The 27,247-nt window shown below is 41.8% G+C and overlaps 3 protein-coding genes across 5 annotated transcripts; 1 reads left to right on the forward strand and 2 right to left on the reverse strand.

Annotated features, from left to right (window-relative positions):
* Positions 1–1,225: 1,225 nt before the first annotated feature.
* On the reverse strand, positions 1,226–14,961 carry LOC133957230 (DDB1- and CUL4-associated factor 1-like). Its single transcript, XM_062392705.1, has 25 exons — positions 14,768–14,961; positions 13,733–13,853; positions 13,562–13,638; positions 13,404–13,477; positions 13,177–13,290; positions 12,270–12,407; positions 11,495–12,091; positions 10,817–10,918; positions 10,557–10,715; positions 10,064–10,243; positions 9,674–9,883; positions 9,373–9,542; positions 9,126–9,250; positions 8,469–8,704; positions 6,596–7,671; positions 6,311–6,509; positions 5,997–6,079; positions 5,404–5,488; positions 5,080–5,313; positions 4,499–4,592; positions 4,010–4,114; positions 3,749–3,822; positions 3,526–3,621; positions 3,186–3,432; positions 1,226–2,568 (listed from the first exon to the last, which is right to left on the reverse strand). The coding sequence occupies exons 2-25, from the start codon at positions 13,843–13,845 to the stop codon at positions 2,516–2,518; spliced, it is 4,641 nt and encodes a 1,546-aa protein (XP_062248689.1). The 5' UTR covers positions 13,846–13,853; positions 14,768–14,961; the 3' UTR covers positions 1,226–2,515.
* Positions 14,962–15,015: 54 nt separating this feature from the next.
* ssuh2rs1 (ssu-2 homolog, related sequence 1) lies at positions 15,016–20,967 on the reverse strand. Of its 3 annotated transcripts, none has more exons than XM_062392706.1 (14): positions 20,759–20,967; positions 20,633–20,655; positions 20,465–20,526; positions 19,824–19,946; positions 18,172–18,247; positions 17,883–18,012; positions 17,695–17,755; positions 17,333–17,454; positions 17,179–17,241; positions 17,000–17,082; positions 16,822–16,914; positions 16,539–16,644; positions 15,856–15,963; positions 15,016–15,742 (listed from the first exon to the last, which is right to left on the reverse strand). In XM_062392706.1, exons 2-14 carry the CDS (start codon positions 20,653–20,655, stop codon positions 15,602–15,604), a joined length of 1,191 nt encoding a protein of 396 aa, XP_062248690.1. In that variant the 5' UTR covers positions 20,759–20,967; the 3' UTR covers positions 15,016–15,601. The 3 variants fall into 3 exon arrangements, with proteins under 3 accessions (XP_062248690.1, XP_062248691.1, XP_062248692.1); XM_062392707.1 differs by having other exon boundaries at positions 20,742–20,967; XM_062392708.1 differs by lacking the exons at positions 20,465–20,526; positions 20,633–20,655; positions 20,759–20,967 and adding an exon at positions 20,156–20,402.
* Positions 20,968–21,118: 151 nt separating this feature from the next.
* On the forward strand, positions 21,119–24,163 carry rpl32 (ribosomal protein L32). Its single transcript, XM_062392709.1, has 4 exons — positions 21,119–21,257; positions 21,898–21,998; positions 22,117–22,298; positions 23,999–24,163. The coding sequence occupies exons 2-4, from the start codon at positions 21,903–21,905 to the stop codon at positions 24,126–24,128; spliced, it is 408 nt and encodes a 135-aa protein (XP_062248693.1). The 5' UTR covers positions 21,119–21,257; positions 21,898–21,902; the 3' UTR covers positions 24,129–24,163.
* The last annotated feature ends 3,084 nt before the right edge of the window (positions 24,164–27,247 follow it).

Raw genomic sequence — 27,247 nt, forward strand, 5'->3', positions numbered from 1 at the left:
TGGAGCATTTTATAAGCGAAATACATATGCATCACTGCTAATAAATATCGGGGGGGAAAAAGGTCGATATAGGAAACTTGCAGAGAAGGTGCTCAAGTGACACAACTGCATGTTAATGCAAAAACAAAGCAAAGGGGATTATCCAGAATTATTACGTAATATTTTTCAGAGAATACTGATGTACTTTTTATTTGCAGTGGCTCCATTCAGCTCCTGCTCTGATGCGGCAGCACTGTGAGGACGAGACACTGTTTCCATTGCAAACAGGGATGGTCCAATACAGGAAGAGCTCTTCTCCAGCACTCCCAAAGCCAGCAGACACACAGGAGCAGCCAAGGAGGTAATAAGAAGCATGTCCCACCATCTCATCCATCACCTGCCTTCGCACAAACACACACATTCTTATCTCTTTATTCTCCCAAGGATCATACGTTTCACACACTAAATGCTCCTCGCACACATGGACACACACGTGTGCCTCTGCTTGCAGGCGCACACACAAACGGCAAATTTAAGACTCATTTGATCCCTGTTTAAGTGGCTCTGGTGACTATTTTAATGTGTTATGTTATTAACTGTTGGGGAGGTCACAGGGAAATTTAGTGGCAAATCCCTGCATGCATAATCCAGCAATCAAGAGACATGATGAAGTAATGCCACTTCATGGAAATGCACATGTAGAAACAATTAAAGGGCATTACAGGCTCAAAGATCCAATTACTCGCATGCAAAACATGTAGCATGCGATATATCACCTCTGTATTATTAAATGTAGACTGTCCCTTGAATAACTCTGTTAAATAATTTAGTTTAAAATGGAAATATTGGCCTATTTCTAGGGATCCAAACAGACAATTGGAATAAATGGATCAAATGTATGACCTGATCTTCAAGCAGAGTTCATGCCACTTTACTTTATACTGACATTGGTCTTCACTGTTTTACAGATGTTTCACATTCATTTAAGATGCTTGGACCCCAGCCCATGTGAAAATATATAAACACTTACAAGCAGACACACATCAATAAAACTATATAAATGATGTATATGTGGACATATAAATAAATACAGTAAGTATGATCACATTTGTCTTGTTTAGTTTTCTTGGCACCAGTTTCAACACACGTTTTATTTTTCTCCCTTTTCAAAATCTCTGCTGTCACAGCTTATCAGCCATCAACTGACCCTCGAGCATCGCTCACACGTCATTAAGTAAGCACACAATTTATTTTGCAACTTTATTATAGTAAAAATACTTTCGATACATACAAGATGTACATAAATTGTCTCAAGAAACTCAACACAAGTCTCCAAATGGAAAAGAAAACAGGCAAACTTATTAGATACCAATCAAAACCGTGAGAAAAGTCATGAAATGTTTGCACTGCTTTCAGAAAGTGTGCAAGTGAAGGCATCTGTTTTCACAATGTTGAAGTACGAAGCCTCCCGTCAGTCAATCAGAGGGAACGCACGTGAATATGTTTTTTTTGTATCTCCTGTTTTTCAATGATTCAAGTTCTTTTTAAAGATTGATTTAGATCCAATGAATGAAGCTTATCATGTTCTCAGTCCTGAACCAAAGACATTGAGATATATCCTCAGTTTTTGAACATAAAACTAAGTTTAACTGAGCCTGTGCCATCAACATCAACTGAGCCCAAATGAAGGCACGGCTCAGTAAAGGTGAGTGAGCTAACAAAAAAGGTAGGGCACTGCACAACCCCGTGTCTGTCATGTGCGGACAGTGGGCCGATGTAACAGTTTGGTTTCGATGTCCACACTAGTTATGGTGTCTTCAGCGATTCAACAGCACCGAGCTGATTTATCTATTTACACAATGAAATAAGGAGGCAACGTCAGACATGGCACTGCTGTGTGTGGCAATTTGGTCGTCGGTTTATGGTGAGAGTCAAACCTGAAAGTGGGATTTGAAGCTTGATGAACCATCAGCAACATGTTTGTGCATCACATTAGCTGCCTAACTCGGCACTTCAGTAAGTCCTTGGGATTATTCCAGGTGTGGTGAAATACAAGCATGGTAAAACGGACAAGTATTGTATCCTCTGTTCAACAGTTGCAGGCCCACAGCCCAGCAATGGAAGTTGTTTCCCCCACAAAACACTAATCTGTGGCCAACCAGAGGCTCACAGAGTGTGTTAATCAATATCAAATAAAGAAGCTCATTAGAGAGCCGCTAATGTGATCAAATATAAAACTTTTCTTCACTGCAGCTACACACTGGCTTTTCCAATCACCATCAAGCCCACTTTTGTTTTATAAAACTATATCATATACAATCATTTCTTTTGGCCAGCACTTATTGGATTTCCTTGGTCCTGTCACTCCCAAAGTGTGCAGACACTTACAGTTACAAACTGGCAGGTCTCCAGATTATCTCCCACCTCATTGGCTGATATTCTCTTTTTGGCGCCTCCTGTTCCGCAACTCAAATGTCTGTGAAGCAGAAGTCTTGACATGTTGTCCGGCTCCTCTTTCCCAGACGCTGAAGTCTCCTCACTGGTTCAGGGATAACATGATGTCATCCTCAAGGTCAGAGGTGTCAGAGTCTGTTTGAGGGACAGACAGATATACAGATTTAGAAGCGTAAGGGACACAGATGTGGCGCTGGAGATGTCAGAGGGTGAAGAGGAAAAACAAAAACAAAAAAACAGCTCCGGCATAATGTTAACCTGATGCAGCAGATTAAAGCTCTTTTCAAATTTTCATGTGTTCAAATGTCAAATCCCGGTCAAAACGCTTTGATGACATATCAGGTTTTCTGTTAAAAGTAGAAAAGTTTTAAGTGAATTAATGTTTTTTCCTTTTTCGGGGTAAATTTAAAGCTACCCATTTTATTTTGCTATATATTTTACTCTAAATTATAAAAATGTATCACATTTATCACAAATAGATTGTAAGGATTTTTCGCATTTGTGAGTCAAAATTACTTCTTATATGATTAACCCTAAAAAATCTTTAACAGGTAGCTGTGAATTAACTTGTATTTTTGCAGGTTAGCTTGAATGACCCTTCCTCCACACACAACACAATCACCAGGACAATTAAAAAACTAAATTACACAATTACAGAATAACCGAGGGCAAAAACAGCCATGTTAAAATAATAGATCAATAGAACTCGATGTAGCGAAGCCAACAAGTAGCTAACGTGACGTGCTACTCACCATTGTCGCCATCCAGATCAACATCATTGTCAGAGTCATCGTCGTCATTGTCCTCGCCGTCCTCTTCGAGAAGATGAGCCACCTCGTCATCAGAGGGAGAAAATTCCTCATTCCCATCATCCTCCTCTTCATCATCCTCGTCTTCTCCGCCGTTCTCGTTCTCTAGCTCAGCGATAAGGGGGTCGGTGTCCATATCATCGTCCGAGTCGTCGTCATCGTCATCGTCTTCCTCCTGATCATCATCCTCCTGGTCCACAAATTACCAAAAAATATTATTATCAAAAATATTATTATTATATAAATTATTATTATTATCAAAAATAAAACAATAAAGTACGACCTGATCCTCCTCGTCCTCCTCCTCTTCCTCTGCAAGTCTCTGGCGGCCAACTTCATACAGCCTGCACACTGTGTCTGTGTTAAATGAGTCTTGGTTCTAGGAGACAGATATAAAAGCAGAATAGAGGAGAATATGAAATCCTGCATAATATTTACAGATACAGACATAATGTAACCTCTCACAAATGTACTTGCATCTTTAAGCCATAATGATAAGAATTTACCTCAATCACAGCTAAGTAGCAATCTTTTGTGTCTGTGCAAAGGTCAAAGATATTCCTTTTGACATCAATAGTGGCTGAGAGGAGAGAAAAGAACGTGTTAGGACTCAATATACAATATAAAAGGCAACGTATTACAGAAATGAAATTATCACCAGCTATAACAGGGCATAATATTAAAGGTAACAAAGTGAAACATTTAATTATCTTAAGACTTTTTGGAAAAATCAATTGAAGTGTATCAAGAGCAGAAAGCCTGATTACCGATTGGTTTGTAGTCTGTGGCATTAAAAGTCCTGAAGGATGAACCGAACGGACTTTTCATCTGCATTTCCATCATGTTGTCCTCGTCATCAGCCTGTAGCATTGCTGCAAAAACAGAGAGCCACAGAGGAGTGGGGGAGAGAAAATAAAAACTGTGCAAAGCGAGCTGGTGAGCCGGGGTTCTGGCTCCGGAGAGATTAAAGTGGTGTTTGCGCGATCAGAGCCGTCACGCCACGCCCCTTTTCTCTCCCTGTGAGGCAGCGTGAACCAGCTGGTTTTGTCTTTTGCCAGTCCAACACTGTTCCCTCTGCCCATATGGCTCGATGTGACAGTGGAATCGGGCACGCACACGCATACAGTCTCAAAATGCACACACACACGCTCCATAATTACACAACTTCACACACTTCTACTGACTGTAAAAATGAGTTGTAGGCTCGATGCCAAAAAGCGTTTTATTTCGCATCATGCAGCGGTGTCCTTATTTACCTCCATAGATGTTGGTGCCGTTGTTGTTGAAGACTATTCTGCACTGGTCCAGAGCAGGAACAGTGTGGAGGAGGTGGAAGGTCCGCAGGTCCCACTAAAACTCCAGTTAAGGTTTTGTATCAACTAAATAGGCCACAAACTTAATTAGCCAGTGATTAAAACCGTCCCCTGAGAGGTAAAAAATGTATTTTCATTGCAATACATATTTAATGGTTAGCAGTGAAGTAAAAGCTCAATAGTCGTCCAATAATTGAAGGGACAACAAATTCAATCACTGATACAAGCTTTCTTTTTTAACATCCCGAATGCAATCACTCTTAGCAAATAACTTTAGCAATTTATTTAGCAATAAATTAAATCATCAAATGACTACTCTTGCAACTGCAGACTTTATATTTAGAGGACTAAAAGATCCATGTTTTTACCGCTAATGCTACAGTACTCAATGCACTGACTCACATATTTTAATGAGGCCAATTACATTTTATTAAGAGATAAGGGATGATTTGGGGTTTAATTTACTCCCCAGTCGACAGGTATGTCTCTAACTGTACTGAATCCTCATCAAGTGTCAAGGATACGATTTCCGTGTTGATGATGACCTCCAGGCTGTTGGGATGGAACACGCCGCTGATGTTCATGTTGAACTTGTCAAACTTGTGGATGGCCTGAGCCGTGCGCACATCCCACAGCACGCCGTCGTTCAGCACCAGGTCGTCCGTGGGGTTGAAGGTGGCACAGTTCCTCTTGTAGTTGTTAGCCAGGTCTGGGTTGTTGAGAGTCAGCAGTACCTGTCCCGTCTGGATGTCGTAGATCTGACGAAGAGAAGAGATTCAGTTGAGCGTTTACCATTACACTTCAACTTCCAGTATTCAATGATGTTAAAGAAATGCTGTCATACGTACTCGTGCTATATGCTCCTTAGTTCCAATGACGCGATCTTGTGACTGTTTACTGAACTCCACGTAATGGTCACCGAGAAAGGAATGTCTGGAGACAACGAGAGCAACATTTAATCGAAAACACAGAGTCAAGTATGTGTGGAAAATCCGAATAGTTAAAAATGTAACTGCTTAAAGTAACGGTACAACAAATCACTCCATCGGCTGAGTCTCGGTAGTGCCTTGGTTAAAGTGTGCGGATGAATGAAGCAAAGTGCTTGTGTTCCATGAAGTGAAGACTGCGGCCCTCAGGCTGTTAGCGTGCATAATTAAAAAGCATGTCATCTCTTTTTGGCAGCTCCCTGTTTTGACAGCAAAAAAAGCTGCTTAACCATTGGACAGAGAAGACCTCATAAATGGAGGCAGTGGAATTACAGACTAGTTCCTAACTGAACTCCCGATCGATTGTCCGTGGTGAGAGAGCTGCCATGTGGTCGGGGCTTTCCGGGTAATTTTACGCTCTAAATAACTCAAGAAATATTTTATTCACGATTTTTACGTAAAATAATTTAGCTGGTGAAATTATGAGTTCAGACTCATGTGAAAACATCACTTACTTCATGATGAACACTGATTTCATGCCCCACAGTGCAGACAGGGGGTAACTCCAAGAGGCCGACGTTAAGAGCAGAGAGCCATCCTAAAAATACAAATACGACTGTTGAAAATTTTGTTTGAAATAATATTGTGCCCAACATGGATTTTCCCCAAAAAACAATTCTCAGACAAAGATCCCAGTTAAATAACAGTTGGAAAAACACACTTTAAAGTAGACCGCCAAATATATCACATACACAAGATTTCGCACAGCAACTGGAACTACCAGCCAGAATGTGAAACAGATGATGTATTGGTAGCTGGACATACTGACCCGGGAGGGCTCCAGGTGAGTGATGGCTGAACTGTGACAGCTGTAGCTGGCTTCCTCCTGGCCTGTAAACACATTGTAGAGTTTGAGCTGCCCTGTGCAGGTCCCGAGCATCAGGAACCGTTCGCGAGCGGAGAAGGCACAACACATGAATCCACTCTCATCCTCATCAGCCTCCCTGAACACGGAGATGGGACGGAACCTAGACAAAAAGAAATAAAGGATGAAGGAAAAAAAAAAACAATTGTAGAGGAAACAGTAAAGCCCAAAAGGGAATTGGAAACCTACCTGCTGAAGATGAGATGTCTGTCAAAGCAGCCTCCATCTACTCCTCCATATTTAGGATATATGACTCTCCTTGTGTGTCGGGAAGTAAAGTTAATTGGTGCTTGGCGTCTCTGTTTGGGCTCGGGGCACTGATGGGGTGTAAAGAGAGAGAAAGGCGGGCACGTTGCGACGGGGTTTTTACAGCGTGCGTGCTGCTCCCTCAGGTACTCTGTGATGATGCCGTCTAATGCAGGGGGGGAAGGCAAGAGCCTGTCCAACTGCTTCTTCATGGCTGGACTCTGGCTGAAGGCCCCATGGTCAGACTTCTGCCTAAGAACACGTGTTTTCTTGCAGTTCACCACAGGGCAGGATGCCTGTCGCTCACGAGAGAAAACGATTCGGCCGATCAGTGGGTTTCCATTGCTACATAGGGGGACAGACAGAGAGGGGAAAGCAGTTGTTGAGGACCCAGCGGATTGTGATGTTGAAGGCCGTGTTTGTGGATGGCTGGTCCCGGGGGTGGATGAAAGAGAAGGATGGTTTGCGATTCTTGAGCCGACACCATTGGCCAGCCGTGGTGTGCGGGGGAGAGTGGCAACAGGAGTGGTAGGTGGAGGGGGAGCAACCGAAGGGAAAGCAGAAGTAGAAAGTGAAGTAAGAGACAGACACGCCATCGGGAGTTCTGCCTCTTTGGTAAGAATGGTGGCTGTGTCATGAAGTCCTTTGGCCACAAGGTGGTTCCTAATAAGCAACAGCAGCTCTTTCTCAGGGAAAGTGATCCTGGACTGGGCGACCACACTGGCCCTCTGCAGCCAAGCCAGTGACACGTCTGTTCCGATCATCAGCGGTTTCCCAGAGATCCTTTCTATCAGCTCAGCTGCAAACTTACAGAACTTGACGTGCTCGCTGCGTTTGTCCTGAAGCAAAGGCTCCTTCATGAGCTGCTGGATGTGTCCGCTGCTGAACAAAGGCAGCTTGCTGATAATCTGTCTGACGGAGCTGGAGCGAGACAGACCCACCAGAGCCTTACAGGCTAGAGCTCGGATCTGATCTGCATCTGTAATGGGCATCTTCACTGTCAGCAGGGACAACAGGACCTGCAGGACAGGCGCAGAATGCAGGTTAAAAAAAAACAACGGCAGACAGAACTGAGGGAATGTTTGTAATTATTTTTAACAGAAAGCTCCTAAATCATTAAGCTGACCCAGTTGTGACTAAAAAGCACCCATCATGAGAGGTGGACAAATACCTTTAAAGGTAAGGAAATGAGCGGCAGTGATTTCTCTGCTCTCACTTTTATCCTTGGAAAGTGCAAATGAGAAACCTGACATCAAGTATAAAAATTAAAACCAGTTAAAACTACTAAAATGGAATGTATTGCATTATACTGACAGGTGTTTGTATCATTTTTTTCTACTCCATTGATATAAATGGGTGTTTGTTAAATTCCAGAAACAAATCTCTGTAGGATGCAACACATTTCAAAAACATCACAAACTTCCTACTCTAAATTAACTGTGTACTCCATTCAACACGTCTCTAATTCTTACATTTTTATTGCAAGCTGAGGACACCCATTCTTCTCCCTTCTTGTAAATTAGGAAGTTATACTGTTTCCTTTTTTAATTCCGTAATGTTCAAACTACATCTTGTAACACTGAGCTTGACATGTCCTTATGCGTAGGTCAGAGCCTTGCATTGGATATCTTGGTGTTTTCATGTGTGTGTAGATCCCGTCCAGTTACTGCTGCGGCCCCTAACAGCTTCCTAACAGGTGCACAAATCTACCTCATATGTTTTGGCCGCTGGGACAAGTTCAGACACAGTTTGACTGAACCAAGCCAATTGAGTGAAAATCAAGCATGCTTCAGTGACTGGTATAATTTAACTCTACCTTGATGCCATTGTTGGACTGCACCACGTTCCACATCTTGGTGAGCACACTCTCGCTCGCTTTGGTCTGCTGGGGCTGACGGCGGCGGGGGGTGCCTGCAATGAACTTGCCTATGCTGGACATGCGTTTGTCTGGAGCACAGACGCAGTTGATGACAACCTGCAAAGCCGACTTCTGAATCTCGGCATCATTCACAAATACCTCTCCCTCCGCCACTGCCAAGACGATACTGATTCCTGAAAGAGCAAAATCCAAAAATGAAATGAAAAACCTTGCAGAAAAATAAAACCTTTAGTTTTGCCATCACTCAGCAGAGCTGGGCACAGTTTTATTAAATGAACAAAAATATAGAGGGGTCGTAATATTTTTTATTTTTATTGTGCTGTTGAAAATTGAACCTAATGTTCACACCATGAAAGAAGTATTCTAATGGGTTTATTGAACTCACGTCAGCACTTCAGAAACATTTATAATAATTGCCCGGTGCTTGTTTTAATGACTCTTGGCTTAGGACAGGTGATTTTACACCGTTTCAGATCAAATAGAAAACACTGCAGACCAATTCGATTTTAAGCTGACCCTTTACGAAAAAATACACATATCCTCAAATGTCGCACTATAAGTAAAGTGTATTCATAGTTAAGGGATAACACCTACCTACGGTGGAAACAGAGGATCCTCCTTCATCAAGCACAGCAACAGCCTGAGACAACAACAGCTGGGTCTTTGGAACAACTGTTAGAATACTTAGGATGTCGAGGGCATAACGAACTGTATCACTCCTACAGGGAGAAGGAAATCATAAAACAATAAGTATCACAATGTTGTTAATCACTCTCTCAGTCTGGAGGTGGGAAATGATAAAAGATGTAAACAGGATGTGAAAGGACAACCATATCGTTACCTGCCATAGTAGGTCCTCCAGTCACAGGCAATGGAAATGAGTTGTAGGAGGAGCTGAACACACGACAGCTTGTGGAAGACCTCAGCCGGTTCCCAGTAAAGTCGCAGTGGTCCGTACTCTATCAGAAACTCCATCATTTCCACCACCTGCTCACGAGTATAGCTGACCGCCTGGGACACAGACGAGAACACAAATGGTTACTGATAAAGAGAGCACTTCACCTAATATCTGAAAAATACATTAAGAAATCAAGTGTCCAGTAATGTCAGGCTCAGATATCGTTTGACCTCTGTGTGTGTACCTTGTAGTATGGCTGAGAGTGAATGGGGGCACCCCCCTCCGTGCGCTGCAGGGATTGCTTAACCTGCTCCACCTTGATTGCCAGATGGGCCTCAAAGTACCTGCGCAGGGCCATGCAGGTGTGCTTGGCCGTCTGCCTGCTGGAGAAAATCTCATCATCACTCAGCAGCACTCCCTGGTCCTCAAGGTTCAGGATCTCCAGTGTGCTAATCTGAAAAAAATCAGTTAGACATCATTTGTTGGTACACAATCAGCATCTGTTACATCTTGATATGACAGCGACTGCTCGGTTTAGCAGTTCTCGAAACACACAGTATTTTCGATGAATGATACACATGGTTAGTTTTACATGGTTGGGATCGCGAGAAGGCAGCTGCTGGTTTGTACTTACCAGATTGACAAGGCGCCGGAGCCCGTCCTGCCTGTCGAAAAGTTCCAGGACGGCACGGAAAGAAAAGGAGATGGAAAAGAACATTGTGGCATGGCAGCAGCCGGATGCATGCGAGCACTCCAGCAGCCACAGCGTGTAACCAACCACATCGGACAGGATGGAGTGGGGCAACATGCACACCTTGAGAGGACAAGATACAGCAGTGAATACAAATGGGAACAGTTTCTGAATCCAGGAGATACTGATAAAATGAAACATAATTTTCATTAAATACAGAGCTACAGGGGATTTTGAAAATAAATATAATGGCCAAAAAAGGTAGAGGAATCTGTAGTTTATTACAAACAAATGCCGATATAGTTTTACTTTTTTTTTTTTACTGCTATAAACACACAACACTACACTATCTTTGTCATATGCACCAAAACCGAACAATGTGGTTGGCACATTTTATAAATATATTGTATTTGTGCCGTGTGTGTCTGTTCTGTACCCTCTCCATTGCATCCTGGTTATAGGCGAGGTAATAGAGACACAGAGACACTCCGGTGGCAGACATAGACGGCCGGGGGATTTCCAGCAACTTCTGAACTCCTCCGTGAGCCACAAACTCAGCAGCAAACTTCTTGTGCAGCAGCAAAGATGCCAGGTACTGAGAGAGGGGAGGGGAGAAGAGAGACAAGTCAAGAGAGCGTGACCTTGTGTTTCAGCACTTTGTGGGGGGAGGGGTCAACTACATGAGAGTGCGTTTACCTTGAGAGCCTCAAAGGTGAGCTGCACATCATTGGTCTGCTTTAGATCCATATAGTGCACGAGTAGCTCGCGAGCTCCAATCTGCATGAACACTGCCAACAGCTGCAGAATAGAGGATGAGGAGGAGGAGGAGAAGGCATGAAGAGCACATCATTGATGTCACTGTCACTTTTGGCTTATTGCTACAATATATTGCTCAACTAAAAATAATGCCTCCTAAGAACATGTCCTGTATAAACTGAGCATGAGGTGTCCCTTCCAAGCTGACTTTTTGTTATGTCACAACAGAATCATTATTAAAGAAGACTGACATCTGCTGGTAAGTCTGTGACAACACAAGGACACACATACACAACCTATGGTGATAAGCTAAATATGATGCAAAATGCCATTATACTATGGCTGCAACAAAAGATCATTTAATTTGATCCATCTGCCAATTGTTTTTTATATGTATTTTTATAAAATGGTAAAAATGAGTGATATCATTTCTTTAGTCCAAGACCGAAATTTTGTGTTTGCTTCAATATATGACAAAGCAAATCATCAGGTCCTCACATTTGAGAAACAACAAACCAAAAATATTAATTGTTTTTCAAAATAGATGATTGTCAACTTATCAATTAATTGACTACTTGTTGCAGTTCTAAATGAGCCAGCTGAGGTCAATAGACCCACCTCCTGATACTCCCCCAGAGGAGTGAGATACTGCAGGATGAGCCTCTGCTCGATCTCTGGGGTCAGGGGGTACAGATGGTAGTTGTTCCCTATCACCCAGGGGCTCATTTCGGACCAGCTGCTGTTGGAGAGCTCGTTGAAGTTCCTCTCCGGATCTGGCAAAGAGAAATTCAGCTTCTGTTTTGTGGTCCTGCCAAACTCCCTGTCTGCCTTTCGTTTTAGGTAACTGCTGCCATCAGAAATGCCAGGGTGTAACAGTGAACTTGGGGCCGACATGGGCTTCATCATGGTTTTGACAGCGGAGTTGGCATGGCTGTTGGCCTTCTGAGGGAAGTTGAGACGGAACGAAAGTTCGTTTTCAGGCTCAATGGCCGAGAAGGGAATTTCTCCATCCCCCTCGGGCCCTGTCCCCTCCCTTTCAGCTCCGTTTCTGCCCAGCATGAAGGGCTTCTCTTCAAAGCCTCCATCGACAGTCTCCTCATCTAAAGGTAGCAGAGGCTCACTCAAACTCTTCCTGGGGCTGGGCCGTTTGATTTCCCTTTTGTTCTCAGCATCCTTATCCTGAAGCTCACGTAACCGATGCAGCATCAAAGGCACCTGTCGAAACAGAGCATGGACAATTAAAAGTTAATCGACAGCTGCGACTTCACACCACCTACTGATGATGAGCAAATAGTTCTAATGCTTGTTGAAATAGAATTGTATTGGCTGTTGTAGTATGTTGTCCACCACTATGTACTTTCTGACATTTGACAAAGGAGAATCCCGGACTCACCAAAACAGAGTTCTCCTCCCTGTAGTTGGCTGCAATGTCCTGATTCTCCATGGCACCAGCCAACAGGCCTGTGGCATAGATTCTGAGGGGCTGCTCTGCCTCCTGGGCCCACGTAAAAAGACGCTCAACAATACCCTCCTGAAAATCACAAACACAGTTCAAAGGTCAATTATATTTAAAAACAAGAATAGGAACAAATTACTCATCGGGGAAAAAAAATATACTGGCCCACTTCTATATTGTGCTTCCTTTAAAAAATGTATAAGGGCATCAAAAAATATTTTACAAGCATGGTTCTAAATAGAAAGTTACATTTAAAACAATATTTCAGTTAGAAAATAATCAGGTATCAATATCTACAAATTTCAGTTTACACGGTGGTCAAAGTGTCACAAAGTTTGCAGGTTGGACTGTGACTCCACAAACAAATATGAAAGCTGTTCAGTTATCTTGATTTGATGGGATTGTCAAGTCCTGTGACTCAGTGATGATGCGGCTTCAGTTCTTTACCTTATACAACTAATATTGTTTTTGGGATTGCCACTTCGGCCTATTCCCTTTGCCCCTCCTGCATTTTAATCTTCTTTAATACAGGGGACAGCACCAGAAATATCTTTCTGAAAACTCTTGAAGCTTCCTGTTCACTGTAGTACGTGTGATTTTATTAAATACCAGCCTGCTACACATGAATGAGTAATGTTGCCAGTAGAGGTCAGGACATAAAATATACTACATTACATATTTTCCTTACGTGCATTTAAACACTGATATGGACATGTTGGATATGTATTTGGAAAACTATAACAATACAGGCTACCATAATAACTGAAATAAAGGAAACACGTTGTTTGGGCATAAAAGAAAAGAGAAAAAAAAGGGTTTAATAATTAAGTCAGGAATATTGTACCTTTTCTTGAAAGACCACTGCTGTCTCCAGTCCAGGCATGATGTTCTGAAGCAGACGACAAGCTGCTGCATTGAGGGGAAATTCTCTGCTGGTCATCACATAGCTATTCACCAGCTGTAAAGAGAAGAAATTTGGAAAAACATTGATTAAAAAAAATTAATCACCTTCTGACTCAGACGCTAAGAATGGCTCTACGTGTTGCACAACAAGTTTCAGTTCACTCTTACTGCGTTCATGAAGTCATCATTCTTGAACAAGATCTTGAGAAGGTGTCCCAACACACATTCTGGATCAGCTCTCCCTAGTGGCCAAGAGGGAAATGTCAGACACATTCATAACATTTCATTTTCCAGGGCTCTTGGCTAAATGTGTTTCGTGTTCATACCAGGATGTCGATCATCAAAAGGATCTGGGTCTGCTTTGTGGTACTCCTCTGTCTCATTCTCCACAAGCTCGGAGATTCTAGAAGGTACAGCAAAGGAACACATTTAGATGTCTGAGTGACTCCTCAGCTCAGCCCAGTGACACCACAATTACAAGCAGCAGGAATCCTTACTTTGTGAGGATGCTAACCAGCTCCTGGGTGCTGCCTTGTTGTTCTCTCTCCCACTGTTCCAGTAGAGCAGTCAGCTCTGCCTTGGAGTCTACGCTGGCAGATGCTGACGCCATAGCGTTGCCTGTCAGGATGGCATACACATAATATAGATTACTATTGAAACCAGATTCCTTTAATCAGGTCAAATTACAAATGCTAAACTCTAAAAATATCCAACAGTAAGTACAAGTTCTGCTACGTAAATCTTTCTTAAATAAAATCATTTAAGCGTCATCAGGAAAAAGTGCTTAAAGTGTTAAAATGCAAAAAAAAAAAGGCAAATGTGACTGATCTAAAAACTCAAAACTGTGCTTAATTGCAACACTACTGTACCATATACTGTAATGTTCTTACTTACATGAAACCTCAGAATAATATGGACTCTACAGTCCCCTCTCCACACTCATCTACAACTCACAGGGGCTGGAACAAACTCTGCTGCAGCACCTCATCATGCAATCACATGCAATTCTGTTCGTTACGATCGAGGGAACAAAATACAGAGATTTGCTCCAAAAGCTTCACAAACATCCGAGCAGGTGCAGCCTCTCTCCGGGGACTTTAACTGTCAAACACTGTCACTCTCAGTTAGCATTTAGCACGTAGCTCGAACTTCCTCATGCCCTTCTCTGGTTCTGTTTGGGAGCTTCACTCTGGGCTCCGACACTTCCCGTCCCCCTGCAACGACTCACAGGAGAGACTCGCAGCTTCGGGCAGCAGCAGCAGCAGCAAACTCTCACAGAGCCTGTTGCGATGTTGCTCCAGCTCCACTCTGGCTAAACAGGGAAAGCTAAACTACTTGGCTTCGCTACCGACGCTAGTGACGGTTCCCGTGCTTCAGACCACCGAGCAGTTCGGACATGTTCACATTCACTGTGTGAGACTCAAATCACTGTCGCACCAGCACCAAACCTGCCCCTACATGAAGCCAGGCGCTGGGGATGCTAGCTAGCAGCATAACAGGGAAGCTTGGCTACGTTGAGCTAGCATGCTAACCTCGTTGCTCCGCTCAGGCTCTTCCCCGCTTTCTCCCAAAATTGACCGAGACTGGCGTCCACCGGTGTCGGTCCGACCTCCGTGGCTCCTCGGTGGCTCCTTGTGGATCCGCGTGTCACAGCCGCAGCTTCATTTGCTTTATTACAGCTTCGTGCTCACGCTTTATTATCATTATGGCGAACACGTTCCATACGTCATTTAGCCAGCGACGGTCGACGTTTTATGACGCAACGACTCAGGAGCAAAACAATTGTCAAGGCACGTTTATTGAAAAATTATGAATCAGTGCATAGAAGTTACATTTTGTTTTGTTTTATTGTATTTTAAGATCCTTAACATTGAATTCATATAAAAATAATTAATGTTGCAAAGACAGCAAACGGATTTGGTTAAATGCAGATTTGGTTAAATATCAAGCAAATAATATACTGTATGAAATATCTGCTTTTACTGATTATAAATCACTGATATCAGATAAAAGTACAAAAGTGTCAGGTATCAGGGGATGTGGTTTAGATCAGTAAACATGATTCTCTGTGATGCAAATACAAATGGCACATAACAAACATGAATTCTTGACATTAGATGTTGTCATGATTAGTCAGAGGCAAATTGAGTTTCAGTGTAGATTGCTTGGTCAAACAGCTACAAGAGTTCTGCTATTTTATTATAGCTCATCAATAAAATACCTCTATGACAAACTTAAACAAAGTTGTGACTGCTCACATGTCAGGGAACGCTCCATTAATCCATAGAATTAAACTGTGAGTAACATATTTAGAAGTCTGTTTGCTTGGAAAGTGAGCGCCTTCATACACAGCCACTGCAGTCACATCACATTACACTACAGCAGCAGGTGGCAGGATAGTTGTCTGCACTAACTCTAAACTCGTTCCCGTAAACAAAGTAGATGTTTGAATTTGCTTTCCACATGTAGGTCACCTTGGTGACGGGGATCAGCTCGATGGTATGACGCTGCAAACGAGAAAAGACGATATGAGCATGTTACACACACAGAAGTAAGTTGATCAGAAGATTTGTCCAATCCAAACTAAATGTTTAGCATCACGTGAAAATATTGTAAATACCTGTTGTAGAATACGTGACGTCGCAGAGAACTTGCCCTGGTGTTCATGGATAAGGCGCTGCGAAGCATTCACCACTGCTGGGTCTGGGAAGCCCATCACTGGGTATACCTGCACCGGGGATCAGAAAAATATAAGTGCTTCGTCATTATTCATGTTTAAATCCCAATGAATATGGTTGACAGATCATTCCAGATGACAAACATTTGAGCATTTATTGTGAGGACTGCACAGAGTGAGTATTAGACCCAACGCCAGCAACAATACAACAATGCTGCAAAGTAGAAGCAGCAGATATGCAGCAGCAACTTCCTTCCTCCATCAGTGTCACACACAGGACGTGTTCAGCCACAGTGCTTTCAGTAGACCACCCATTATGTCACGGTGTTGAGAGCACAACACACAATCAAACTGAAGGAAATAGACTTGAAGCAATTACCCTCGAAAAGCACCAGTGTACCAAGTTATGTGAGCTGTGAAAATTGCTTTATTGATTAGATAATGACTGAAACACATTCTGTGTGGAAAGTGTGTGAGCCTGTTTGAGCAGATGTATAGATGCAGGTGAACTGAAGACACCAGTACAAATTCCTCACAAAAATCTAGGTAATGTGTTTGTTCTATGTGTTTTACACTCCCCCACCTTTATCTTGTGCCTCCTGTAAAAGTAGGAAACAATATTTTACCATATACTGAGTGTCTCTGAACATCTCCTTCCCAGACACTGTGCTGAGGTTGTTCACCTGCAGTCCGCTCAACTGTTCAACAACATAGTTGTCACAGTTGTTGATCCTGAATGCATATAATAGAAAAAAATAGATTATCCAGTTGAATTTTAGAACTTTTAAACATGGATTAACAGTATAAAATAATCATAAATGTTGATGAGCTCAGGATCATTAGGAAAATCCACCCATTGCTTTATTATCTCATATTCTTCACAGATAAACCATAAGAAGGTAACCGCACCATTTCACAGTGAGCTTGATGTAGACCAGAAGCTGTTGTTTTCCTTGACACACTTCACATATCTTTGCTCCTTGCCCCCCACAGTGGCTGCAGCTGTAACAGAACAATTGTTAATAACTACCTGTATGTTATAGAGGAAGCACAATGTAACGTTCCGAAATCTCAGGGTGATTCTTACTTGTCCCTTCCTCTTCCGTTGCAGTGGTGGCATCGGTCTTCTCCGCTCCGGAAACCAGACCCATTGCACACCCAACAAACTTTCTGACAGGAGCAAGAAAAAAAATCACATGATCATGTGATTGTCCAAAAACAGGTAGTGTAGTAACCTTTGCTGTGGTTGGTTGGTGGATGACTTACATTACCAGCACCGGCACAGTCTTTGCAAGGTTTTCGCCCCATTCCAACACAAGCGTGGCAGGCCTGTAGATGAAATGTTGCTTATCAGGAAAGAAAATCTCTAAACACAAGGACAGGGTGTTTTTCTTCTCCAGAGACTCCAGTTATTGTTTACCTTGGTAGATGAAGTGTAGGGAACCTTGATGACCTGTTTGTCATCCAGAAAATAACTTGGGGTTTTAGCCGGAACATCCCAAGGCCCTGGAGGTGGTTGGGCGTAGGCATCCACTGGCTGCCCTAAATAAAACCACATATCAGATCGTCACTGAGGAGTCAAACTAAATGTCTGACGGACATCAGAAAGAGTATTGAAATGATTTAAAATACTGATAACCATCAAGTACTTAATGATTATCAGTATTTCAAAGTATTGTCTAACATGTTATCATCAGAAAAATAAAATCAACATATTACTGTAAAATAAAAAAGGATGGTTAGTTACAGATCCAGAGCAGAAAATTCTCAAGGTGCCAGTACCTTTATATGGCTCATGACTCCACTCTGTAGACCTTGTTTCAGTAAAGGTTTCAAGACGATACTATAACAAAGCCGGAGTGTAGAAAACACGCATGATTTAACAATCTACTTTCATTTCTTTGCTTATTATCCATAACTATCATACAATTCAATAGTTCCCAACCACACATGAACAGACGTTGTCCCACCCTGTATGTATTGAATGCGTCCATGCTGGTGATCACACCATTCTTGGCCGGTGATGAACTGTAGCAGCACTTGCTGGAGGCATACAGGATGAATGCCTCACGAGCAGTGTCTTCAGTTATCGACGGGATACTGTGAGGAGTAAAAGAACGACATACAGAAAGTCCTCAAGTCTCCGTTTTTAAGAGGAGGTGATTCCCCCCAGCACACTGAGCTTGAATTTCATTATCATGGGAAATTTTCTCAAATATTCAGGTAATATTGAAAGAGAGGGAATAGTGTGAGACTTACTTCCAGTTTGGTTGTTCAGGTCCAGGCTCAGGTGCAGGTACTGGGTAAGCAGGCATTGGAGGGGGCAGAAATCCACCTACAGCACATTTTGAAAGTTTTAGTAGTGTTTCATTTATCATTATCAGAGCAATCATTTATTTTGCATTCAGTATATACTTAGTGACAACTTTACCTGGTCCATATTTAGATCTAAAACAACAGTTTGGCCTTAAATTCTAACTTTACTGTGACAATACTGTTCAGGGAGGTATTCATTTACCTTTATGATTATTATTGAAGTGAGCAGAGGTGTTGAACTGGACTCTGTTAGAGGTGTTTCTAATAGTATGTGTGTACATACCCTATAAACAAACACTCAGGGAATACTATATTACAACACATCCTTGTTATCCAGTAAAACACCACCACTGAATATGACTCCAGTAAAAAAACACACTCTCAGGGGGTTGAAATGAAAAACAGGCCATTATAGGCGTTGTAAAGGCATATCATGTGACAGAACTGTTGTATCTGGATTGCTTGGGTCAAATGAAGGGACAGAAGACACTGAGACAGACTCAATCAACAGAACCGTGGTAACGTTCACCAAGATGTTGACCAGGAACAACCTGCGTGACAAGTGAAAACTGTGCAACATCAGGGGAACTTGTGTTTTAGAGTCAAAGAGTGATGACATTACATATGGATTTGCGTTCTTACTGCACTTTGGTAAAAACCTAACGATAAAAGCCACCATACTTTTCCGTTAGAGCTCATAAAGCTTGTGCACAATAAGAGGTGTAACTAATAAAGTGACCAGTCAATCAACAAGCTCATCTGATGACCTGAGGCAAACCAAGAACCATTTATCTGAGAAAAAGTTATTTAAATGTAATATTTATCTAGGATAAATTTATTTAGATTTAAATTTCAGGGTAAAAGTGATTTAGATTAGCTAATTATATGCATCAAAATATCCTGTTTTACCAACATCTGTAAGAAATCACGGAAACCCTAAACGGACATGGGACTTAATTGTAGTTGTTATCATGAAAACTGGATAAAACCTTGTCATCTCAAGATAAGTCTACATAAAGCCTATCATTACAGGAACTGTCCCATTCAGTGCATCAAAGTCAGATGAGCAAGAGCTTGATAACCACATTATATTATTCTTTCAGGTACCCAAACACCTACATTCATTTAGTTTTCTTACAAACAAAATCTAATTTAGGATAAAGCACAAAGCAAATGCAGAAATAGGCTTACCCATATACATGAGTTGTCAAGTCATCCATCAGTTGTGATTGACAACAATGCTAGATCGTGATCTCAAATTAATTATCCCGTTATCTCGAGAAAACAAGTTAATTATCTTGTTATCACAAGATAACAACTCAAATTTACTCTAGGGACAGAGTAAATATAAAGTATGATTCCATGTCCGTTCAGGGCTTCTGTATGAAATGAATATATATTTACCAACTTAATGGATGAATTTGATTTAGATTTACCAATTATCTGCTTATGAAAGCTCATTTAGATGTCCTAATAATCTGAGTGAAATTGATTTGGATTCACTAAATGAAAAACCTTATTCCAGTTTATGTTCGAGCACATAGTTGTGACCTCCTCTGTGTCACTGAGGATGTCAGAGGTGCAGCTCACAGTACCTCCTCCCGACACTGTTCCCTCATAGCCCGGCATGCTGTCGAACATGCTGGCCGGTGGAGCGCTGGGTCCCTCGGCGTTGGCTGCTGCGGCGGCTCCCGCTGCTGCGGGTGGGGCGAACATTGCTGTAAGAAACCAGAAGAACAGGTTCAGTCGTTTCAACAAACCTAGACGTTCGAAAAAGCTAGATTCCATTAAAGCTTTATTCATAGTGACACAGACGATCATCCAAAAACACAGTGTGACTCCACTCTGCCCTTCTCGAGGAATCCATCTGACATATGAAGCTCAGTAGACATAAAACGATAAGACGGAAGGAGAAAAAGAGACTTACCCTGCCCCTCTGTGTTCGTGTACATTCTCGGAGGTTGTACAGTAACGGTGTGAAACCAAATACTCGCTATCTCAACTTAGATCTGGTAAAACTTCAAGTCCTGCGGGTAATAGTCGCGGCTCGCCGAGCTCGCGCGGCTTCAAAACTCAAATAACCTGGAGATCCACCGTGACGTCACTCTAAGGTGTGCGCCGTACGGAAGTGTGTTATTATCACACTAATGCGTGATTATTTTTTTTTAAACAGTTCATTATCAGCTATTTGTTTTAAACTCAGTGTCAAATGACATATGGAGCTTCCATGTCTTACCGGGTACTGCTGTAGCCGGGGCATAACCGGGGTTGGCTACTCCGTAGTTTCGGTTTTGCTGGCTGGAAAAAAGTAACGGGGAAACGAAAGTTAACTCCTGTGAGCTGGGATTGTGCTGGGGACAGAGTGCCTAAGCAAGTGTACTGTGAAAAGAGTGAAGACACTCACTTCGCAAGGGGCTGATACTCCATCTGTAACACAACAAGTCAAAGACACAAATAAACAAGTCATAGGTGCTCAGCCACCGTCATGTGCCAACAAATAAAACACCTACTACCTTCAATCACTACACACCCTGACTTCCTGTGGCTTCCAGTCAGCTGACTCCTCTTCTCTGACAGCTCGATAAAGTGAATAAAACTTCCCCTCTGTTAGAGTCAACAGGTATTCGAGGTCAATCCGATCCCTCCGACAGAAAGCCCCCTCTGCCACTTATCATCGATTCCCCCTCATATGTGCAGGAAGTGCGCATGAACCGCAGTAAACAAATGCGAGAGTTCGGCTTCCAGATGTTTGTGCGCAGCTTTTTTTTTATATACCTGACGTCACATTTGATACACATTAAAAGTTTCGTGTTGTTTCACTTCATACGCTTTTAAGGAAAAAATATATACATTCCACTTGGGAACAGTGGCTGTAGAAAAAGAATAAAAAAATAAAGTCCACATAAACTGGGCTAACGCGCTCCAAAGGAAGGAGAACTACGCTACCCATAAGTCTTTGCAGCACTCGCGGAAGTCCTTTTTCTTCCTTTCCGCCGTTGCAGAGGTCCTTTTCGGATTCGCATCGGCTGGTGAGTTCACGCAATCTATGATAATCCGAGCGATTTGGGCTTTTAGTTGATCATCCTGCTGTGACTCGTGCATCAAACACGTTATTCACACACATGTCGCATTATATCGACAGTTCTGCTAGTTTAGTTCCATGATTTTGACGTGTGAGGCGCCGCTGCTGCTAAAGCTGCTGCTAATGCTATCACCGTGACATGGTGCTGTCGCAGTCAGTGGACGCTGACACGTGAGCTTTGAGGAATACATAACTACCGGTTTCAAACATGGGATCCATGTGAATTATTTAAAATGACCCAGTCGGAAACAAACTGCTGGAGCTGTGGCTGCTGGAAGTAGAGCAGCAAGGCTAACTAGCTAGCCGAACACGATAGCCAATAGCTAGCTAACGCTGGTAATCACGTTTACGTCCATGCCAACTCAACACGTTGGTTTATTGCTGCTGGTCAGACACTTAATAAGTTTAGGTCAATTTAACTTGACAATACATAACTTGCAATAGCCCCCATAGCTCATCTTAATTGATGTGTTTGCTAGTAAACAGCTAATCATTCATTTGCAGCAACGCACGTTGTGTTACAGTTACAACTCTGAAGTTGACATATCTTAACGTGATCTTAACTTGATTCTGTTTCCCCTCACCAGTCACCATGCCAGCCCTCAGGCCCCTCACGAAGCCTAAGATCGTCAAAAAGCGAACCAAGAAGTTCATTCGCCATCAGTCTGATAGATATGTCAAGATTGCGGTAAGTTTTTTTTAAATATATATCTCACACAAGGTGCGAGGCAGATTGACTATTGCGTTAACCTTCTAGGATTGATACACAGGGAATTTATCTGTGCTTTTTCAACCTATCTCCACAGAAAAACTGGCGTAAGCCCAGGGGTATTGACAACAGGGTCCGCAGGCGGTTCAAGGGCCAGATGTTGATGCCCAACATCGGTTATGGTAGCAACAAGAAGACCAAGTACATGCTGCCCAGTGGCTTCAAGAAGTTCCTGATCCACAACATCAAGGAACTCGAGGTCCTGATGATGAGCAACAAGTAAGTAGTGGGAGCACACCCAGTAACATCATGTGGTTTATTAGTGTCAGACTTGCACATGGATGGTTCTGTCTGCAGGGTTTGAGATGCCTGCAAAGATTTTTACTCTCGCTTCATTTTAATAGAGTTGAAGAGTTTTGTTGATGGTATTAATATTGAAGGTAACATATACACCCATTATTTCTATAGTTACGAATCATACCTCTTAAGTAATATCCCTGGCAAAAGTTATCCTCTTGTGCAGCAGCTATTTAATGTGGAACAATGATATGCAACTATTTGTTTGACAGCAGATGAAGCAGCAGCTTTGAACATTAGTTTCTTTTATTGCAATTCAGATGCTTGTTCATTGCATTAACTGTCCATGTCAAGCTGTCTAGTTTTTATAGAAAACATGCAATTCACACTTTCACGTTTCAAGTTAATTGGATCAAGAAAATGACTTAACATTTAGTTAACATAACTTTGAAGTGGCAGCAAAAGTCTAACAGATTTAATAAAACAAAGCTAATGAGAGGAATGACATGTTTAGAAACCCTATGGACAAACTGAGTAAAGTCATTCCTGAATGGCGACTGATGTTTTCTTTCTTTTAACTGTCCCGAGGTTCAACTTTGGCCTTTTAATCAAAGGGAGATAAATACAGTACTGCATGTTAGTGCCTGTAGAGCAGAGATTCCAAGTGTAGTCCTTGAGGTTGCTAACACTTGTGTATACACCTAGATACTTTGGGGCTTACAGTCTGCTCTTTGGGTATTTATAAAATCAGAAAGTTCAAAAAATCAGTAGCAGACAGGTTGAGGCGAGTTGCTACTTTCATCACATTTCAAATCACAGTAGTCGCCTCATCCTGGTAATTTGAGGAAAGAAAGTACAAAACAGCTTTTACAATTTTGATCCCAATTGATGATTGAATGACCTGAGTTTGACTGACTGACCTACAAAGTTATGACCATCACCATAGTCAAGCTATTTTCAGAGCAGGATTGAGCTGCTGTTCGGAGTAATGATCATTTCTAACTGCATGTTAAAAGATTTCAACAGAGCAGGTAAAACAGCATACCTTGCAGTCAGCACAAGGCCACTGGAGCCAGTAGACCGTGCAATGTAAACCAGGTCTTGAGTCTTTATGGAAACAATTTGCGAAAACTCGCAGAACGAGCTTTAAAGGTAAAATAATTGAGAAGATTTGAATCTTTCTCTCTCAAGGCAGATGTTTGACAATTTTAGATGTCGGTCACTATTGAGTAAATGCATCTATGAAAATGCCATTTTGATTTATGAACCAATCTGACCTGGATTTAGTGCCTGATTATGTGAGACAAGTTGAAATTTCAGCTGTTAAACATTTCTAGCTTTTTTTGAGTGCCCACTTGTAAAATGATTATTCGGACAAGTGTGAAAGTCAGACAGGCTGTTAATGGTAGAAATGTTTAAAGTGTGTTTTTAAAGCATAAACCCCACAACACTAAGGATGTGCTGAGGACATTCTCCATCGTTCTATGGTTAAGCTTCTAAAACAGGACGATATTTATATTAAATTGTTGTTTATTAATAATTACACTACTGTATTAGCCAGCTGTAAATTTGGTTGTTCTAAGAATATGGACTTGAACCCTCAGCACCTCACCGCCTTTACATTTCATCACATTCAGTAACAGTGATCGATAACTAAAACTGTATTTCTTAACCTTTTCTAGGACTCACGCCGCTGAGATCGCCCACAACGTCTCCTCCAAGAACAGGAAGACGATTGTGGAGAGAGCAGCTCAGCTGGCCATCAAGATCACCAACCCCAACGCCAGGCTCAGGAGCGAGGAGAACGAATAAACTGGTTATTAACAATAAATGTGTAAAAATGGAAATCGGCTCATGGATCTTTTTTTTCCTGACGATGATTTGCTTTAGTACAGAAATGGATTTTTATGAGCGTCTGCAAATCTTTCCAATTGTGTCTCATTTGTGTGGATAAAAGTAAGGCAATCTGGGCACATGCATGTGTCATTTTAAATTGTACACCTACAATGTCGAACGAACAGCTTTTTTCCTTGACATCAAAACTAGTTTTGTTCTGTTTTTTACATTTTTTACTGGTTTACTGAAATCTAATTTCAAAAAGAAACATGAACATCCATTGAAGTAGACATGGAGTTATTTATAGTTTTTATGGGCTGTGATATTTCCATGACCAGCTAATTTTGCTTGTTGCACACGTGTCAAAATGGTGAAGAAATGTTGGTGAAGGCCACAGCTGGTACTATTCTCCCCGGGGTAAACGGGTTCTTCCTCAACTCATTCCAGTTGACTGGATGCTGAAGCAGAACAAAAGGGGCAAGATGCCTGAAGAAGAGAATTGAACCATATTATAAATGGGAAGAGTATTCATAAATTAAGTTGAAATTCTGTTCTGCCTCCAAGATTTGCTCTAGGGCTGGTTATGTAAAAGGACATGCTTTGTACAGGTTGGGGGGCTTTTTGCTGTCAAAGAACATTCTTGACGGAAGTTCTGTTAAATTTAACAAAGTTGGACAAGTCGTTGCTTCAATAGCTGGGGGGCGGGGGGGGGGGGTGTAATATATTACATAAATTAAAAAAAATATGTAATCATATGATATAACGATACGGCTTAAAGATGTCTGTAACGTGGGAGTAGAAGAACACAGGGAAACATGGGAGCAATGAGATGAAATACTTGTTCTTATACAATGCTCATTAGCTATTAATTTGCCTGAATAATTATAATCCTGTGCCTGTCAGTGCTCGGGCCCTTATACCTTAAAACGAATTGTTTCTAATTAGCTTTTCTTGAGTCATATGTTGAATTGTGTTGAATTACTGAAGCACCTCCCCTTTCTCCTTTGTCACCAGTTCGCACACTTCTATCCCACTGGATCTTATTCCCATATAAACAATATATCCCAGACAACAGGCAAGATGCCAGTTCGCAGTCGCCTCCGATGTTTTTGACCAAGTCAGTTTGTCACCATGTATCTGCGTGTTGAGACCAACCCTCCGCTGACCTCTAATTGCTTAACTTGTTATATCAATAATTGAAATTGGACATCATCAAAAGCAATTGTGTTGAAATGGCCAGCTCAGAATATACATTGTTGTGTTCGGTGCCGACTCCCTGCAGAGAAAGTTTCCATTGCATTCTGGCAGGCAAGCTGTGCCCCACAGCCCTGAGCCCTCTGCCATCTGTTCATGTAAAACCTGACATTGCCAGAGATGCAAAAATATAACATTTATTAGCCAGTCAGCTTGTGGCTGTTTGGGTGTGGCAGAGTATTACCAATAGTGTCTGGTGGAAAAAAAGAGGCATTGTTGGATCTGAGTGTTTCCTCTGTTTGTGGAGTGGGTTCAGAGGACTCACCTGAGAGGACTGGAAGTTCTCCAGAGAGGGAGGAGAACATGAGAACAGCAGGACAGGCAGAGGCTGCAGAGTCTGAGAGAGGGTGAGGGGACAGAATCCATTTATTTCCTTGTCACTGGTCATAAAATGAACATGTCAGCACGGCTAGTGTTTGGAAAGGGACACCTCTCTCCCAAGCAGCTCTCCTTTGCCTTCCCTCAGACTGATTCCCTGAGGAAAGGCAGCCGGTCCTCTGGGGGAAAGAAGAGGATGTTCTCCTTTTCTCTCAGATGTCGCCTAGGCATCATCAGAGGACGAGGTAAGGTAAAACCTTTGGGAATTCAAGCCCCAGTTTTCAGAAATGGTAATCTTTGTTGAGAAAGAAGTGTAAAACTTGAAGATAACATATCTGTTTATTACTTTTGGTAGGGGAATTTGTTGTGTTACAGCAGCAAAGGGAATTCCGAAATGGAAGATGCAATATGAATACAAGGCAAATCTGAAAAATAAGGGCAATACAAAGTGTTTATAATGCACTAACTACAGATAAAAGCAGCATACGTGTATAGTAATGCATTTGTCATATAACTCCAGTTTACAAATGGCAATATATTAAAATCCAGTTGAAATAATTTCTGTAATAATATAAAATTTGAAAGTATCAATAAACACTTAAATATGTGAGTACAACTTTATTATGCTGTGTTATGTGTGCGTTATGTTTTTTTGTTGCTTGTAAATGCTAAATTGGGGGAATACTACAATTTCACCAATAAGAATTTGTCGAACAAAAAGACTTGACTTCAACAACCTTATACATTAATAAATAAAGAATAAAATAATAAAGAGTCGCCAGATGATGTCTGATGTCATTTTAAAAAGAGTAAACGTGTGTGTATGTTTGCAGCAGACCTACTTTTACTAAAATCTGACCTTTAAGGTTAAAAATAAAGTGCGGGGATGTGTCACACAGCCGTGTCCTCAGGCTGTTTGTTTTCTAGGGGACACACACTGATCTGTGCTGGCTGACAACCGAGTTAGTCAGTTTGCTTTTTCAGATTTTTGACATGCAACTAGAGCTGATCACCTCTAGGTGGCAGTGTGGTCAGTTTGGTGGATGAGGTTGTAGTTTGTATCACTGACGATATAATTCCTGCCATGTATAATAATAACATGTATGGCTGAGGGGTAGAGCGGTCGTCGTCCAACCTGAAGGTCGGCAGTTCAATCCCCAATCTTCCCCATCTGCATGCCGAAGTGTCCTTGGGCAAGATGCTGAGCCCTGAATTGCCCATCATAGAAGAACAAAGTGCTGCTAACAGATGAATGTGTGTGTGAATGGGTGAACGTAAAACTGTACTGTAAAGCGCTTTGAGTGGTCATCAAGACTAGAAAAGCGTTATATAAATACAAAACCATTTACCATGTAAAACACAACGATTTCTTAAATAATCTAGATGAAAAATCCGCAATCAATTGCAATCTAATAATGCAAAAACACATTATTCTCTTTTTGGGAGTTCTGAAATTCATGTTTTTTTTTTTTCCAGAATCTCTGTCTCACTGCAACGATTCTACTTTCCTGATCAAATGATCA

The sequence above is a fragment of the Platichthys flesus genome, chromosome 7 (genome assembly GCF_949316205.1).
Source record: "Platichthys flesus chromosome 7, fPlaFle2.1, whole genome shotgun sequence".
Taxonomy (NCBI): domain Eukaryota; kingdom Metazoa; phylum Chordata; class Actinopteri; order Pleuronectiformes; family Pleuronectidae; genus Platichthys; species Platichthys flesus.